Source organism: Rattus rattus, chromosome 13, assembly GCF_011064425.1.
Source record: "Rattus rattus isolate New Zealand chromosome 13, Rrattus_CSIRO_v1, whole genome shotgun sequence".
In the NCBI taxonomy this organism is placed as follows: domain Eukaryota; kingdom Metazoa; phylum Chordata; class Mammalia; order Rodentia; family Muridae; genus Rattus; species Rattus rattus.
Genome location: NC_046166.1, coordinates 47801686 through 47819971, shown reverse-complemented (window position 1 = coordinate 47819971; position 18286 = coordinate 47801686). Strand labels below are relative to the sequence as shown.

The 18286-nt window shown below is 39.0% G+C and overlaps 1 protein-coding gene across 1 annotated transcript in view; it reads right to left on the bottom strand.

The window, feature by feature from the left end:
* The window catches only part of Msr1 (macrophage scavenger receptor 1), a 72999-nt gene that overhangs the window by 11035 nt on the left and 43678 nt on the right, over nt 1-18286 (bottom strand). The window contains exon 9 of the mRNA XM_032919059.1: nt 4469-4657. Within this exon, the coding sequence (XP_032774950.1) occupies nt 4469-4657 (189 nt within the window). The remainder of the gene's footprint in view (nt 1-4468; nt 4658-18286) is intronic.

The window sequence follows — 18286 nt, the reverse complement described above, 5'->3', positions numbered from 1 at the left end:
TACCCATCTAACTTAGCTCCACTTATTTACCAATTGTTTATGTAGATATGTTGCCTACCTACCTATTGGACTACATATAATCTTTTTACCATAACTATTTATCCATCCGTATGTTCGCTTGTTACGCTTGTAATTGATAGCTTTTAGAGAAAACAAATAGGATGGTTACTGGGCAAGTGCTGTACCAACAGGACCATAGCTTCAGCCCCCACATTTGCAAACCTGTCATGTAGAGGGACTGGAGTTTAAGAATTGAGTTACATTTCATTTATCTTTAGGATGTTTTTGATAACCATTCATTAAAAGACAGGCCAATGATGCAGAGTTAAATTTTGGATTGTCATCGTGCTCCCTTTGCATTTTTCTTTCGAAAATTTCACTTGTAAATTAAATATGGAAAGCGATAGCATTTAATATCACAGCACAGAGTAGGCAGCTAAGAATGAGCACGAGGCAGTAAGTACTGTGAGGAGAACTTTCTTGTTTCTGTTCTACAGATTGGAGCTCAGCACCCTTTACTCAGGAAAAGGTAAACAGCTACTTTGGTTTCAGTGCTTCCTGTCTGAGCAGATTCCAGGCGATAACACCATAGTCTGATAAAGTCCACCCTCATTGGCTGCAGAGAGGACGCTGAAAATACAGTGGGAAGCTTGAATAAGGAACAGGTTCTCCCTCTTACAATGACATACAGCAGACGACTCCCTGTGCTGCCTGAGACTCACCGGATTTGTCTTCTCAGGAAGAGAAAGACCATTCCACTTTTTGCAAACTGCACGTGCAAATGAAAGAACCTATTTAAAGGAGCGTGCTTTAAGCTTTATTCCAATAAATCATTTTGCTTGCAGCTGCAAAACTAATTGTTCTTAAAGCTAACAAGGATTATCTCTGGTAAGCCAGGTTTGCTATTTTGAAACCAGGAAGGAAAAAAAAGTAAAAAAAAAGAGAGAGAGAGAGAGAGAAAGAGAGAGAGAGAGAGAGAGAGAGAGAGAGAGAGAGAGAGAGAGAAGAAAACAGTACGTTGAGTGGAAGAATCATGGCGAGAACGCTACATTCTGTCTAAAATTAGAATTATACAAAGTAGAGAAATTTCAACTTTGTATTGTTATTTAAATTTTGGTAGTGGTGGACAATATAAAATGAAGTGGATTCTTATTTTCCCAAGCAGATAATAAATAATTAAAGCTCAAGGGTGTATTTGTTTCTTGCTCCCTACCATTCACTCCTATCTCTAGGTTTCCTTTTCTGTCTCTATTCAGCTTTTTGAGTGGCCTTTTCCCCATCCCTGGGGTGGAACTCTAAATTAAGTGTGGACAGGTGTTCTAACTGTGCATTAGAACAAAGAGTCCAGATATCTTACAAGAACAATTGTTCACTGTCTAATCCAAAAGCAGCCAACAGGGCAAGCCTGCCTCATCTAATATTCCTTGATATGTAGACCATTGTAGTTTAAAATGTGTTCTTTTCAGAACTTATCATCTTGGTTTTGTGTGTCTCTCCATCCTAGCTCGTCTTGCTTGATTATTTACATTTTTCCTAATTATTCTTTAGTGGGGTGGTAGTATAGTCTAGGGAACTGAGGGAGGACTTGGGCTGACTGTGAACAATGTCATCTGAGATCCATTTTCACACATTCTTACAACAAATATTCATATTTCCCTTTGTGACTCATGGAGGACCACTGGTGTCACTGTGTGATGTAACATCATTCTGACTCTACCTTCAAGGAAAATGCATTCCTAATTATCGAGTGTGTACTGCTTTCGAACACAGCCCTCTGGACTGGCACTGCGAGTTTCCATATGTTGTAGAGAAAACTGCCAATCCCTGGACTCAGAGGTCTGTTGTTTTAATTCTCCTCTGACATAAAAAATAACCTATTGATAAAATTAAAGATTTCACTTTGAAAAGTAAATTTAAAGGCAAGAGGATGAAGAGCATCTGCATGTATCCTTGTTCCTATTTGTTTCTTTTGTTTGTTTGACAGGTCTTGGTAGGGAGCCAAGGCTGGCCTTGACTTCATTATCTTCCTGTCTCAGCATCTCTAGTGCTCTGAGTATAGGCTCAAAACTCTATACTAGATAAACTCACAAATATTGAGGGAGAATAAAAGTCATGACAGTGTGGTAGGGATGGGAAGTTTGCATCCATGTCAATCCAATATATATATATAATATATATATATATTATATATATATAAGAATATATATATATTTAAATGTAATGTTAAATGTAGATTTTTTTCAATTTCCCTCTTTTCTTCAATTCTTGTGTTCACAGCATAAGATAAATAGATCATCAGGGGTTGAGTTTGTATACATAAACTCTGCACATCAAGACACCTATGTTAATTATGTATGGGTTTCTTCACTGCATTAGAACATGCATTTGAAGACTTAGAATCCATCATCTCTGCTCCGATCCACCTTTTCTTTCCTTTCATGGAAGTTCATTTCAGGAAAGGATGTAATTGTAGTTGTCAGTATTATTAATGTGTGTTTCGCATAAAATCAGGCTCACAGATATCAATAAATTGTGGTGTCATATCAGTCATTATCTTAGAGGGATATAAACATCTAATTTTATTCCAGTACTTAGATATGATAATTTGGCATATGTACCATACTAAAATTGTAGATGAGATAAAATGCTATTTTATCATTATAATTTCAATACAGCTTCTTCTATATTTTTTCTGATTGACCATGTGTATCTAGAACAATAAAATTATAAAATCATGAAGGCTAGAACTTATTTTTTGTCAAGTTCAACTGCAGAGAAACTGATCATCATATTCGAAGACTGGAATAAGCAGAAACAAGAAAATACAAGTGTGCACATGTTCTAATCTCTTGTCATCCAGAATCAAAGCCTTTGTAGATGTTTACTTACACATAAGACCTAGCATAAGGCACTAATTTAGGGGAAAAAAACAAAAACAACAACAATAGCAACAACAATAACAACAATTAAAAAACATCTGACTGAACATTTCATGGCATACACTTAAATATATTTTCCAACGCAAATTCTTTCCCTAATCATTTAATGCAGTCATACAACTGGTTGCTGCCATGCAGATGGGATATACTAAAGTACATGTAGCCAAAGAAGTATCCATTGTTTCCCAATCTAAATGATGGGAAAAGGAATTCACAGGGCTGGGGCCCTTCTCTTAGCTCTCCAAGGGCAGATTGTCCCTCAACACAGATGTTGAACAGATGTCTCCAGAAAGAGTTGTGCGAGTTCATCCTCTGGGAATGAACCATGTTTTATCAACAACTCTCTCATCCTTATTTCTCGTTATCTTCCTGGTCAACGGCACTGGTCGGTTTGTCAACAAACCAAATGAGCGAGCTTAAGTGAAACTTAAACATTGTGTTCTCAGGAAGCAAGCCATGTAGTATTTTCTTTTTATGTTTACTTTCTAGGACAGAATGAGTCAAAACTTTTACGCTGAATAGGATGAATTCTATTTTTCCCCGTACATGCTTCGGTACCTACTTGATTTCCAAATGGTTGAAAACTGCCTACTTTGGAGAATGTGGGCGATGTGGGCAGGAGAGAGTGATGCACATCAAGTGCTCCTGTGTGGAGTTCTAAAAAAGTTGTCTAAAAACTGCCCACTTAATTTCAAAGAGACCTGCGAGGTGAGAGACTTCCGGCACTCAAAGCAGGGGGTGAGGGTGGGGCTAGATGAAATGCCCTACAGTGGGGAGAGGGAACGTGTAGAGCCCATCTCCAGCAGAAAGAGAGGGCATCAAGTAAAGATGGGGTTGCTATCCCACAGTCAACTCTAACCCGTACTTCTTCCTGTCTGAAAGAACTGCAGAGATGGAAATGGAGAAGAGCCTGAGGAAAAGAAGGTCCAGCAACAGACCCAAAGTGGGATCCAGCTCCAGGGGAGACCCCTATGCCTGACACTATTACTGAGGTAATGGAGCACTCACAAAAAGGGACCTATGATGACTGCCCTCCCAAAGACCCAACAAGCAGCTGAACGAGTCAGATGCAGATATGTGCACCCATCCAATGAACAAAAGCTGCTGACACCTGTGGTTGAATTAGGGGAAAGCTGGAAGAAGCTGAGGAGGAGGGCAACCCTATAGGAGGACCAGCAGTCTCAGTTTAACTGGACCCCTGAGATCTCTCATGGATCACCAACCAGGTAGCATACACCGGCTGATATGAGGACCCCAGCACGTACCTAGCAGAGGACTCCAGGGTCTGGGTTCAGTCAGAGAAGATGCATCTAACCCTCAAGAGACTGGAGACCCAGGTAGTTTAGAAGTCTGGTGGGATGCATGGGGTGGGGACATCCTCGTGAAGAGGGGGTGGGGAGCAGGGAGGAAGTATGGAATGTGGAGCAGTCAGAGGGAAGGGAATAAAATCTGGAGTGTAAACAAAATGTAAATACATAAAATATCCAATAAAAAAAGCTATAAAAAAGAGAAACAAGGTTTCAGATTACCTTGTCCAAAGAGAGCTCTCTTGTGCACAGTTAGAACATCTTTGTATCCTAGACTCCGGCAGACAACTTGTCCAGCTCGTATATCCCAGCGATCATCACAGATTGTGCCCCACCGGCCTTCGTGGAAGATCTCCACTCGACCCTCATGGGGTCCCCTACCATCAACCAGTCGAACTGTTTTAAGAGAGGCTATAAAAAGGGAAACAAAGACTGATTATATTCAGGTTAATTTTCTTTTCTTTTCTTTTCTTTTCTTTTCTTTTCTTTCTTTCTTTCTTTCTTTCTTTCTTTCTTTCTTTCTTTCTTTCTTTCTCTCTTTCTTTCCTTTTGTTTTTTGCAAGGGTCGTAGTTGAACCCGGGTATTTTTCTCCACCCCATCTCGAAAAGGTTTTTGATACCGTTATTTTTTCAATAAGTTAAACAATGGAAATAAATATTAAACTTTTTTCGCCACCTATTGGCAAAGTGTTTAACTGCAAGCATTTTTTCCACTGCAAAGCTGAAATTGAAGCTATATTTAAATATATTAGAACCCCTTAAAAACTGTTCCAACGACTTTGACGTTGGAGACATACCAATTTACTGCAATTTTATAGATTTTTTTCATGTTATATGTAAAATGTGTCACAGAGTCTCATTATTTTTCTGCAATCCAATGACAGTTTAGAGGATCAAGAGCACAGAGATACCGTAGACCACAAGCGAGATTGTAGATTGCCAAACGATGTATCTTATGCAAAGAAACACAAGTAGTTATACTTCGAATTAGTAAGCGCATTTCTTGCTATATGAGTTATAGATATTTTCCCCCAAACGTTTACAACTTCTCGTTCCCCTGGGTAACAGGTATCAATGTCTTCAGTAGTTAGCCTCTGATATGTTGTCCATATACCAGTAAGTAACCTTCCACATATGTCTATGGAAGCAATGCTAAAGAAACTCCGTGAGCTGCACATACAGAGAGTAGAAAAGTAAAATAGGGTAAGACTGAGAAAGCGGACGGCATGAGTGGGTAGTGGGGGTGTGAAACATGACCACAACTCATCATATGAATAACTGTCAAAGAATAACACAGCTAAATATATTTATAATAAGCAATGACATCGTTCCCTCTCATAATCAGAATAGCCAATGAGTAACTCAATTTAAATCTAATTAATTAATTAATTAATTAATTAATATCCACGTAGTGACTTACAACCACCTATCACTTCAATTCCAGGGGATCTGATGGCTCCTTCTGGCTTATGTGGGAACAAGGCACACACACATTGCTCAGACATACATGCAGGCACAAATACATAAAATGCAAACAACAGTTCTCTAGAATCTGAATAGACTTTTATAGCTTTGGACTTTTAGAGTTTATTAAATGTAGGAAATAAATATTCAGCGACATTTTCTTCTAATTCAAGTAAATTTTGTGGAAATAGTAATTTACCGACATAGCCAGAAAGTTGAAACTTTCCTAAACCATGACTAATTTACTGAGCCACACAAAAGTATAACAGGTGGTAAGGCATGTAGATAGACCTTGTTATAATTATGCTGTTGGTTCTACAGAATTAATGGAGCCATGCCAAAGTACAAATCTATTCCTCACTCAGGCAAATTCTAAAATCTAAATATTTTTGAAATATAAGTAATGCACTATGACAGAATCCAAACTCTCAGCTACTGAGAAAGATCCATGAGTGACCCAATCATTTATAGCAAATGCCTAAGAAAATCAGAAAAGATTCTAAGGATAATTATGTCAAGCTTTCTCTACTACATTTACATTGCACTCAGTAGTGTTATGCCCCAGGGTTTATTTTTGCAAAGTCCATCATATGCAACCATAATATATTTATCATTCATTCTATGGACAAATTGATATATTCAAATATTTGACGATGCAAGCTAGGCTTTCCCCAAATTGTATGAGCAAGTATTATTTGCTCTGCCACAGATGTCATTGACGAGCCTTGCTTATCCTGGAGAGGTGCCTCTCAATTTTTTGTAAGCAGCAACATTTCAAATTGCTGGCCTTGCATTTGGTAGGGCCTGAATAGTTGCTTGTGTTGCTGGCCCAACAACCACATTTTGAGAAACATGAACTAGAAAATAATACTGTAAGAAAGGAGGCCTGCTATGTGGGAAACAGCTCTTAGGACATTTATATCACCCACTTCAAGGCCCAGGGAACATCCTAAAGTATCAGGTGGCAGGATGTAAGAGGTGCAGGATGGGAAGAATTGCTGTCATCTGGACATGATATGACCAAGGCAAATTTCAATTCAGAATCTGTGACTACCTGTACTATACTGGTGCTGGTGAACACACACACACACACACACACACACACACACACACAGAGAGAGAGAGAGAGAGAGAGAGAGAGAGAGAGAGAGAGAGAGAGACAGACAGAGAGAGACAGAGAGAGACAGAGAGACAGAGATATGTTTTGGATCTGATTTGGACAATCTGGATGATGCACTGTCAAATGTTTTGGAAATCTGTGGAGCCTAATGTTTCAACTGTTAGAGAGAAGAAAATATTTCCCAATATTACTGAAGAGCAGCTAACTGAACACAATTCTCTTTTCTGGGATCTGTGAAAAATGTTACTAAAACATGTCATGCCCTCAAAGTTAGTAAGACTTTTATGATGTTTAAAAAAACAATACATTCTTTAAAATTATTGCAAATACAGTTTGAGGTGAAATCAACACAATATAATAAACACCCTTCTACCTATGTGCATGGATATACATATATATTTCAACACTTTCATATATTACGTTTGTTCTTGTCAAACAGGAATTATTAGTCTATTCTGAAGACTTTTTGCAGGCAGACAAGACCTGATGGATAGTTTCACATAAGCATTCACCTAACCTTCACTGTTTCCTCCAGTAATTTTTTTCTACTATGTTGCTGGTGCTCTTCTAAACTGGTAAAGGTCTATGGCCTGTGCGTATTTCCCATCTGCTGTCTGATGTTAGATAAAGTTTTATCGTAATGTATCCACAACTGTTAGTTTATAGATTGTCCTCAGCTACCTTCAGTCTCGAAAGTTAGAGACACCACAGAATGGGCAAACGAAAATGTGTTTCCTGGTCACGGCAGCAGTTTGATTATTGTTAGTAGTCACAAATACAATCCTGTAAGACAATAGAGGGTTCTAGCAAGGATATATATCTCCAATGACTCCTAGAGTAACTAAGGTTTTCCTTTTAACCCTGACCACCTTAGAGAAATTATTCTGTTGTCTTCTTCTTCTTCCTCCTCTTCTTCCTCTTCTTCTTCTTCTTCCTCTTCCTCTTCTTCTTCTTCCTCTTCCTATTCTTCTTCCTCTTCCTCTCCTTCTCTTCCTTCTTCTCCTTCTCTTTTTCTTGTTCTCTTCTTTCTCTCCTCATCCTCCCCCTCCTCTCCCTCTTCCTCTTTTTCCTCCTCATCCCCTCCTTTCCCTCCTCCTTTCTCCTTCTCCTTTTTTTCCAATCATGTAACTCTTCAAGGTTCCACATAAGCCTCCATACCCATTGTTTCTGGGACCTTATCTGACATGTTCCTTGCTTCCTTCTCCACCTTCCTCTCAATTCTTCACCCTCAATTCCAGATGTGCACAGATTTTTTTCTCTCTTCTAGGTTCTGTTATTTTTCTGGCCCACATGGAAGCACTATCAACTCAATAAGTTTCCCTGCTTGATTTCAACCCTTGTTAACTTCCCAGCACACTGAAGAATGCATGAAGTAACCTAGGGCTCCTATCACAAGCAGTTATAAGACAGATCATTATATGTGGATAAATAATTAGATCCTCTTGAATGAAGGGCTTCAGAAGATGGGAAAATCAAATTGTTAAAATTTTAGGCTAAGAAACAATAGAAGAGTGGACTGTATTATTTTTCAACTCTATGGGAGGTAGTTTTTATGTGTAGGAAAAGTAAGGTACACCATTACAAAAATATTGATTTAATTCACATAGTTTTGAGGTCTGCTATGGGAGTACCTGTTACTGGAAGTTTGGCAGGGTATGGAGGCCAGGTAGAGCCTCTGGTCAGCAACTGTACATATTCTAATACGTGATTTTCTCCAGCTCAGATCAAGGATCTCTTGCTTAGCTGCTGACTCATGAGAGACATTATCTTCTGACTAAACGTCAACTTAGCCACCTCAAACACAAGGAGATTTGAATATGCGAGACAAGGACCCCACTCCCTTATGGGAAAACTGCAGGTGAAGCCAACTCAAAACTAGGGGATTATTTGTTTAATTAATTTATTAATTAATTAAAAAGAGAAGTTATACCATTGCCTTTGAAAATACCCCACATATGCTCTTGTGTGTGTCACTGTACTCAACTAGGTTAGGCAGTCAATATGGTAAACGTTGAGATTTTACAAATCCGGGTGTTGGAGCATCTGTGGCTACCTAGCACTTGTTTTCTGTAAATTGCCTTCCTTGTTTTCTTTGTTTGAAATAATATTTCACTTACAGAAGAAAATAGCACATTCACTCCCATGGCGATAAAGCCTCATCAGATCCATAAATGAAGAAAGTGCTTCATGTATAAATCCTTCCTTAAAGCTATAAATGACCAATGAAGAATTAATACTCCCAGTTTCAGACAGCTCTCAACCTACAGTGCTTTGTCTTAAAGACCTTTAACTTTACCATTCTACCAAAGTGATACAGACTCAGTAGAAAATGAACTTGGATGTTTGACCTTTGGGTTTGGTTTCTCTTCTGTGGTAGTGGCATGCAAGCTCATCTCCTCTAGAAATGTAGAAGAGCAGAAATAGGAGATAACAGTTAGCCAGCCTTGAGTTCAGAGGGAAGTAAGTTGTATGATGTCTGTGCATATACTTCCTCGTTATGTACAGATATCACATTAATTCTCTTACATGCCTAAGCATGGTTGCTGTACATCCTCAGATAGATGATAGACAGATGATAGATAGATCGATAGATAGATGATAGATAGATAGATAGATAGATAGATAGATAGATAGATGATAGATAGATAGATAGATAGATAGGGGATAGATAGATAGATAGATAGATAGATAGATAGATAGATAGATAGATGATAGATAGATAGATAGAGGATAGATAGATAGATAGGTAGATAGATAGATAGATAGATAGATGATAGATAGATGGATGGTAGATGATAGATAGATGGGTAGATGATAGATGATGGGTGTAGATGATAGATGATGGATGGATGGATGATGATGATGATAGATGATAGATGGATAGATGATAGATAGATAGATGGGTGGATGATAGATAGATGGATGATAGATAGATGGTGGAGATGGATGGATGAATGATAGAAATAGACAGATAGAAGATAGATAATAGATGATAGATAGATAGATAGATAGATAGATAGATAGATAGATAGATAGATAGATAGTTAGATAGATAACTGATTATTGGAATGAAGTTTGGGAGATGTCTTTCCAAGGACTGCCATAATGAATGACTGTGGCTTTGTAGCTTAAAATAGAAATTCACAGGTTAGGAAGCCATAAGACTGAAATCAAGGAGCTGCCAGGACTATCTCTTTTTCAATGCTGGGTAGAATCTATGCTTCTTCTTCCCAGTTTCTCATGTCTCTACCAATTCCTGGTGGTTTTGGCTGTAACTCCAGTGTTTATGATCTTTTATGTGTGTGCTTCCATTTTCACAGATGGGGTCATCAAATTAGAGTGAACCTTAACCCCATATGTAGTAATTTTGGCTTAAATATAGTTTGAAGTACTATAGACGAATAGTATGAAAGTACAATAGAATGAAATTAGTCATTATTATGTTAAAAAGTATCCTGCAAAGTAATGGATTATAAGGGGACTTAAAAGGTGAGGTTTAGGGAGAAAACATGTTCCAAATTGGCCCACTAGAGTTTAGTCTTCTTAGTTGCTGTCAGCTCTGACAAGTTAATACAGTTTCCTGACTTACATGAAAATAAAATTCTCACAATTTACCAAGTGTTTATATCTTGAATTAGATTTTGAGGCAATTGAGAGACAATATACAGCCCTAGTGGTATTCTGTGATATATTTTGGTTATGTTTACAAATGTTTTTGTTTATGCAAGCTATGATCAGACTGACTTAATAGAACTGGTAAAAGACAATTTGGTGTGTGTGTGTGTGTGTGTGTGTGTGTGTGTGTGTGTGTGTGTGTGTGTGTGTTCTTTATTACAATGATTCCTAATAAGAGTGGCTATAATTTATGGACCACTGCTGCACCTAGAAGTATTTAGAGAGAGTATTTAAAGCCTGATACAGTCAACAGAGAACATCGTCTCCTTATCCAGAATATAGTTGCTTCCATTTATTTAACCATTGTTATGTAGTCAAAGTAGAAACTCACTGGAGATATGAAAGAATATAGGTCGCCTTGTTTTGTTCAGATAGTAATAAGAGCAGAAAAAACATCTACTGAATGATGGATCTCAATAATCGGGCTCTAAGATGGAATCACCAAACACTCTACTTTAAGAAAATCCCAAGTGTCTGTTCAGGGATAGATGAGCTAGTGTTTTGAAAGGGGCTATGAATCCATCTAGGAAGCTTTACAGAGTAGTTTCTAGTCCCAACTGTGTTGCAAACTGGACTTCCAACTAAGATCATGCAGGTCTACCATTTTCATTTTAATTTTTTTTCATTTATTATGACAACCATCTCAGAGTGGAACTGTGATGAGACCTAACTTAAAACACAGTGTGTGCCAACGAAGTCTGAGGGGAAAAGTTGGATCAAAGTTGACTCTAATATTGTCTTTGAGTGGAATATTAAGTAAGCCAAGTTTCCAAGTGCACAGACCAACTACGCCGGCAGCAGGTTTTACACAGGTTTTTAAAGGTTCTGATCACTTATGAGGAAAGTGCAGGGACAGATTCTTTATGAGAATCGAGTGAGAGCATTTCTAGTCTCTCTCTTCATAGCCCCGTGGAACCCTGTGGAACAGGGGAAGGAAAGACTATAGGAGTTGAAACAATCATAGTGGACACCAGGAGAGCATAGCCCACTGAATCAACTGAGACTAAAGTGGCAGCCATGGGGTCTGTAAGGGCCTGTACCAGGTCTTCCGTGTATACGTTACAACTGTTAGCTTCCTGTTTCGTGGGATCCTTAACAATAGGAGCAGGTGTATTTCTGACCCTTTTGCCTGTTCTTTTTTGACTCTTCCTCCTATTTGGTTGTCTTGTCCAGCCTTAATAGGAGGGCTTTGGCCTTGAATTGTGTTTGGCTGTAGTCTCTTGGAAGCTTGTTCTTTATTCTTTATTTTTCTGAAGTGAAATGAGGAGGGGAGTGTATCTGGGGGAGAAAGGATTTGAGGGAGTTGTGAGGAGTGGAGGGAGAAGAAATTGGATGGAGTGTATTGTACTAGCGAGAAATCTATTTTCAACTAAAAAAATGCATTCCAAAGTGCCAGGTACAGTGGGAGATTATTCATTCCATTGCTTCTTAAAAATTCTGACACCTGGCTTAGCACTTAGAAGAAAATGATGGCAGCAGCAATGTATTATATAATAAAAAGCCTTTGACCACTTTTCCCTCCCTAATTCCCCAAACAGCTCTTAGGAAGCATCCATCCTAGCTCATGGCACAAACATCATGAAAGAGAATCTCGATGTCAAGTCTGCTACAGGCACAAAACAGAACCCCCAGAGGTTCTTCCTCTACATCCCACAGGCCGTGAGTAACTTCTAAACCAGTGGCTACTAGGATGCAATGTGGTTTCTTGATTATAACTCATTCCCACTGTGAAAGAATTGAATGGCTAAAATAGCCGTCCAATGAGCAATCAGCAAGATTGTTCCTAAATGTTATTGACACACACAGTATGGTTGTTCAGTGTCCTGCTGTGTCCTTGTACCCTGGAGATTGTGAAAAGGAAATCATGTCTTCCTAATTACTAAGCATTTAGAGCATTGTTAGGGAACGAGTACACCCATCACTGCACACATTAGCCAAGAGTGAGCTTAGCCCCCAAGCACACATGAATCAGAGGATGATTGAAGGGGGGAAAGTGGCAATGTAAAGATAATATGGCTCAGCGCGAAGCTATTGTCAGCAAAGGTGACAGATATGAAATCTTAGAGACATGCGTAGAGAATCCAGAAGACTTAGTTCAACTCTTGTATTATATTTGGTTTTGATGTCAACCTGCCCCAAATTAGAACTGCCGGAGTAGAAGCCTCACTTGATTGCCTTGATTGCTGTCAAAAGACCTGCCCTGGATGTCAACAGTACCTTCTGGTACCAGCGTGGACAAAAAGGATGTGGCAGAAGAAAGTTCATCCTCCATCATGCTGCAGTTAATCTGCTCAGTTGCTGTGTCCTTCACTGCCAGCAGAACCGTTCTTTCCAAGTTTTTGTTCTGGACTAGGGGTCATTCAAACTTCAGGCTTCCAGTGTCAGATAGGGAATACCGAGGCACACAGTCTTGTAAAATGAGCAACTACTGTCTGCCTCTTCCCCAGTGAGGGGCAGCCATTGTGAGGCTGTTGTAGATGCTAAGGAATTCGAACTACTAGGTTCTCAGCTTGCAATATGATTCTTGGTGCTATTATTATTTTAATGCCTTTTCTCTGTATATAGGAAAAAATATATCATTAGTTTTGTTTCTTTACAGAGCCCTAATATATCCTGTGTCATACCATTCATAAAGTAAAACTCATCTTGTAGAATTCTTGCATGAGACAATACATGAACAAGTTTTTGTTACTTTTCAGTTTAGTTTTTATTTGTTTATGGGGTTTATTGCTTTTTTTTAAACCAAAGATCCTAACTACATAACCTAAACTGACCTCAAATTTACAGTCCTCCTGCTCCAGCCTCTGAAAGGCTTAAATTTCATTGTAACACTGTTCTCTGCCCTACTTAACTGCTCTCACAAATACATTGGTGGTAATTACTTGAGGAAGAATACAAGTGATAGTGAAGGTCATTCTGTTTGACATTAATTTTTTTCTCCATCTTTATTAAATTGGGTATTTCTTATTTACATTTCAATTGTTATTCCCTTTCCTGGTTTCCAGGCAAACATCCACCTAAACCCTCACCCTCCCCTTCTATATCAGTGTTCCCCTCCCCATCCTTCCCCATTACCACCCTCCACCCCAACAATCCCATTCACTGGGGGTTCAGTCTTGACAGGACCAAAGGCTTCCCCTTACACTGGTGCCCTTACTAGGCTATTCATTGCTACCTATGCAGTTGGAGCCCAGGGTCAGTCCATGTATAGTCTTTGGACAGTGGCTTAGTCCCTGGAAGTTCTGGTTTGTTAGCATTGTTGTTCATATGGGGTCTGAAGCCCCTTCAAGCTCTTTCAGTCCTTTCTCTGATTCCTTCAACGGGGGTCCCGTTCTCAGTTCAGTGGTTTGCTGCTGGCATTCGCCTATGTATTTGCCATATTCTGGCTGTGTCTCTCAGGAGAGATCGACATCCGGTTCCTGTCAGCCTGCACTTCTTTGCTTCATCCATCTTATCTAGTTTGGTGTCTGTATATATATGGGCCTCATGTGGGGCAGGCTCTGAATGGGTGTGCCTTTAGCCTCTGTTCTAAACTTTGCCTCCCTATTCCGTCCCAAGGGTATTCTTGTTCCCCTTTTAAAGAAGGACTGAAGCATTGGCATTTTGGTCATCCTTCTTGAGTTTCATGTGTTCTGTACATTTAGGGTAATTCAAGCATTTGGGCTAATATCCACTTATCAATGAGTGCATACCATGTGTGTTTTTCTGTGACTCGGTTACCTCACTGAGGATAATATTTTCCAGTTCCATCCATTTGCCTATGAATTTCATAAAGTCATTGTTTTTCATAGCGGAGTAGTATTCCATTGTGTAGATGTACCACATTTTCTGTATCCATTCCTCTGTTGAAAGGCATCTGGGTTCTTTCCAGGTTCTGGCTATTATAAATATGGCTGCTATGAACATAGTGGAGCATGTGTCTTTGTTATATGTTGGGGCATCTTTTGGGTATATGCCCAAGAGAGGTATAGCTGGGTCCTCAGGTAGTGCAATGTCAAATTTTCTGAGAAACCTTCAGGCTGATTTCCAGAATGGTTGTACCAGTCTGCAATCCCAGCAACAGTGGAGGAGTATTCCTCTTTTTCCACATCCTCGCCAGCATCTGCTGTCACCAGAGTTTTAGATGTTAGCCATTCTGACTGCTGTGAGGTGGAATCTCAGGGTTGTTTTGATTTGCATTTCCCTTAGGACTAAAGATATTAAACATTTCTTTAGGTACTTCTAAGACATTCAGTATTCCTCAGCTGTGAATTCTTTGTTTACCTCTGAACCCCGTTTTTTAATAGGGTTATTTGTCTACCTGCAGTCTAACTTCTGTGAGTTCTTTGTATATTTTGGATATAAGCCCTCTGTTGTAGGATTGGTAAAGATTTTTCCCAATCTGTTGGTTGCCATTTTGTCCTAGCAACAGTGTCCTTTGCCTTACAGAAGCTTTGTAGTTTTATGAGATCCCATTTGTTGATTCTTGATCTTACAGCATAAGTCATTGGTGTTTAGTTCAGGAAGTTTTCTCCAGTGCCCATGTGTTCGAGATTCTTCCCCACTTTTCTTCTATTAGTTTGAGTGTATCTGGTTTGATGTGGAAGTCCTTGATCCACTTGGACTTAAGATTTGTACAGGGTGATAAGAATGGATCCATCTGCATTCTTCTACATGCTGACCTCCAATTGAACCAGCACCATTTACTGAAAGTGGTATCTTTTTTTCATTGGATGGTTTTAGCTACTTTGTAAAAAATCAAGTGACCATAGGTATGTGGGTTCATTTCTGGGTCTTCAGTTCTATTCCACTAGTCTATCTGCCTGTTTCTGTACCAATACCATACAGTTTTTATCACTGTTGCTCTGTAATACTGCCTGAGTTCAGGGATTGTGATTCCCCTGGAAGTTTTTTTATTGTTGAGAATAGTTTCAGCTATCCTGTTTTTTTTTTTTTATTCTAGATGAATTTGCAAATTGTTCTGTCTAGCTCTATGAAGGATTGAATTGGAATTTTGATGGGGATTGCATTGAATGTGTAGATTGCTTTTGGTAAAATTTTTAATATATTAATCCTGCCAATCCATCTTTCCTTCTTCTGAGATCTTCAATTTCTTTCTTCAGAGGCTTGAAGTTCTTGTCATACAGATCTTTCACTTGCTTGGTTAAAGTCACACCTAGGTATATTATATTATTTGGGACTATTATGAAGGGTGTCATTTCCCTAATTTCTTCCTAGGCTTGTTTCTCTTTTGTGTAGAGGAAGGCTACTGATTTATTTGAGTTAATTTTATATCCAGCCACTTTGCTGAAGGTGTTCATCAGGTTTAATAGTTCTCTGGTGGAGCTTTTGGGATCACTTAAATATACTATCATATCATCTGCAAATAGTGATATTTTGACTTCTTCCTTTCCGATCTGTATCTCTTTGATCTCCTTTTGTTGACTGATTGCTCTGGCTAGGACATGGAGAACCATATTGAATAAATATGGAGAGAGTGGGCAAACTTGTCTAGTCCCTGATTTCAGTGGGATTGCTTCAAGTCTCTCTCAATTTAGTTTAATATTAGCTACTAGTTTGCTGTATATGGCTTTTACTATGTTTAGGTACAGGCCTTGAATTCATGTTCTTTCCAGGCTTATATCATGAAGGGGTGTTCAATTTTGTCAAATGCTTTCTCAGCATCTAATGAAATGATCATGTGGTTTTTATCTTTCAGTTTGTTTATATAGTGGATTATGTTGATGATTTTCTGGATATTAAACCATCCCTGCATACCTGGGATCAAGGCTACTTGATCATGGTGGATGATTGTTTTGATGTGCTCTTGAATGCAGTTTGCAAGAATTTTATTGAGTATTTTTGCATCGATATTCATAAGGGAAAATGGTCAGAAGTTCTCTTTCTTTGTTGGATCTTTGTGTGGTTTAGGCATAAGAGTAATTGTGGATTCATAGAAGGAATTTGGTAGTTCTCCATCTGTTTCAATTTTGTGGAATAGTTTGGATAATATTGGTATGAGGTCTTCTATGAAGGTCTGATAGAATTCTGCACTGACAGCTTTCTTAGTCTCTGGTGAGTAGTCTGGTGTAATTCTGATAGGTCTGACTTTATATGTTACTTAACCTTTTTCCCTTACTGCTTTTAATATTTTTTCTTTGTTTTGTGCATTTGGTGTTTTGACTATTATGTGACAGGAGCATTTTTTTCTGGTCCAATCTATTTGGAGTTCTGTAGGCTTCTTGTATGTTTATGAGCATCTCTTTCTTTAGGTTAGGGACCTATGATTTTATTGAAGATATTTACTGGTCCTTTGAGCTGGGAGTCTGCACTCTCTTCTATACATATTATCCTTAAGTTTGATCTTCTCATCTTGTTCTGGATTTCCTGTGTGTTTTGGTCCAGTAGCTCTTTCCGTTTTACATTATCTTTGACAGTTGTATCGATGATTTCTATGGAATCTTCTGCTCCTGAGATTCTCTCTTCCATCTCTTGTATTCTGTTGGTGATGCTTGTATCTACGGCTCCTTGTCTCTTCCTTTGGTTTTCTATACCCAGGGTTGTCTCCCTTTGTTCTTTCTTTATTGCTTCTACTTCCATTTTTAATTCCTTCACCTGTTTGATTGTGTTTTCCTGTAATTCTTTCAGGGATTTTTGTGTTTCCTCTCTATAGGCTTCTACTTGTTTATTTGTTTTTCCCTGCATTTCTCTAAGGGAGTTCTTTATGTCTTTCTTGATGTCCTCCATCATCATGATCAAATGTGATTTTAAATCTAGATCTTGCTTTTCTGGTGTGTTTGGATATTCAGTGTTTGCTTTGGTGGGAGAATTGGGCTCCGATGATGCCATATAGTCTTGGTTTCTGTTGCTTGGGTTCCTGTGCTTGCCTCTCGCCATTAGGTTGTCTCTGGTGTTACCTTGTTCTGTTATTTCTGATAGTGGCTAGACTATCCTATAGGCCTGTGTGTCAGGAGTGCTGTAGACCTGTTTTCCTGTTCTCTTTTAGCCAGTTATGGGCACAGAGTGTTCTGCTTTCGGGTGTATTGTCTTTCCTGTCTACTGGTCTCCAGAAGTTCCTGTGGGCATGTGTCCTGAGTCCACCAGACAGGTCACTTGGAGCAGAAAAGTTGGTCTTACCTCTGGTCTCAGGCCTGAAGTCACTCCTCGGGACTGGCTTTCAGCTCTCCATGATGGCAGCAACCAGAACGGCCTGCCTTGCCTTCTGTCGGGTCCCTATGGACAGGGGGCCCAGATGGCACTAGGAGTTTTCCTCTAAAGTCAGAAATGTGGGCAGAGAATAGTCTCTTCTGGCTTCCCAGGTGTGGGGGGGGGGCTGGAGAAATGGCTCAATGTTTGAGAGCACTGGTTGTTCTTCCAGACATCCTGAGTTCAAATCCTAGCAACCACACAGTGGCTCACAACCATCTATCTATAAGGGAGTCTGATGCCTTCTTCTGGCCTGCCAGAGCAGAGCACACATAAAATAAAATAAATAAAAATAAATAAAAAATAAATAAAATTTAAAAAAAGAGAGGTTGTAGAGGAAATGACTTTGTTCAACACTTCAGGTTTGTACTCTCATGTCCAGAACCATGAATAAGACAAATCAGCTTATTCCAACAGTGCAAGAAGACCTGCTTGTTTTTCTTTTCCCCTTTCACTTATGTTTTGTGTTTGAGTATCCTTAAATAAGAGCACAAATAGGAAGAATGACTTTATGAAATTCATAGACAAACGGATGGAACTGGAAAATATCATTCTGAGTGAGGTAACCCAATCACAGAAAAACACACATGGTATGC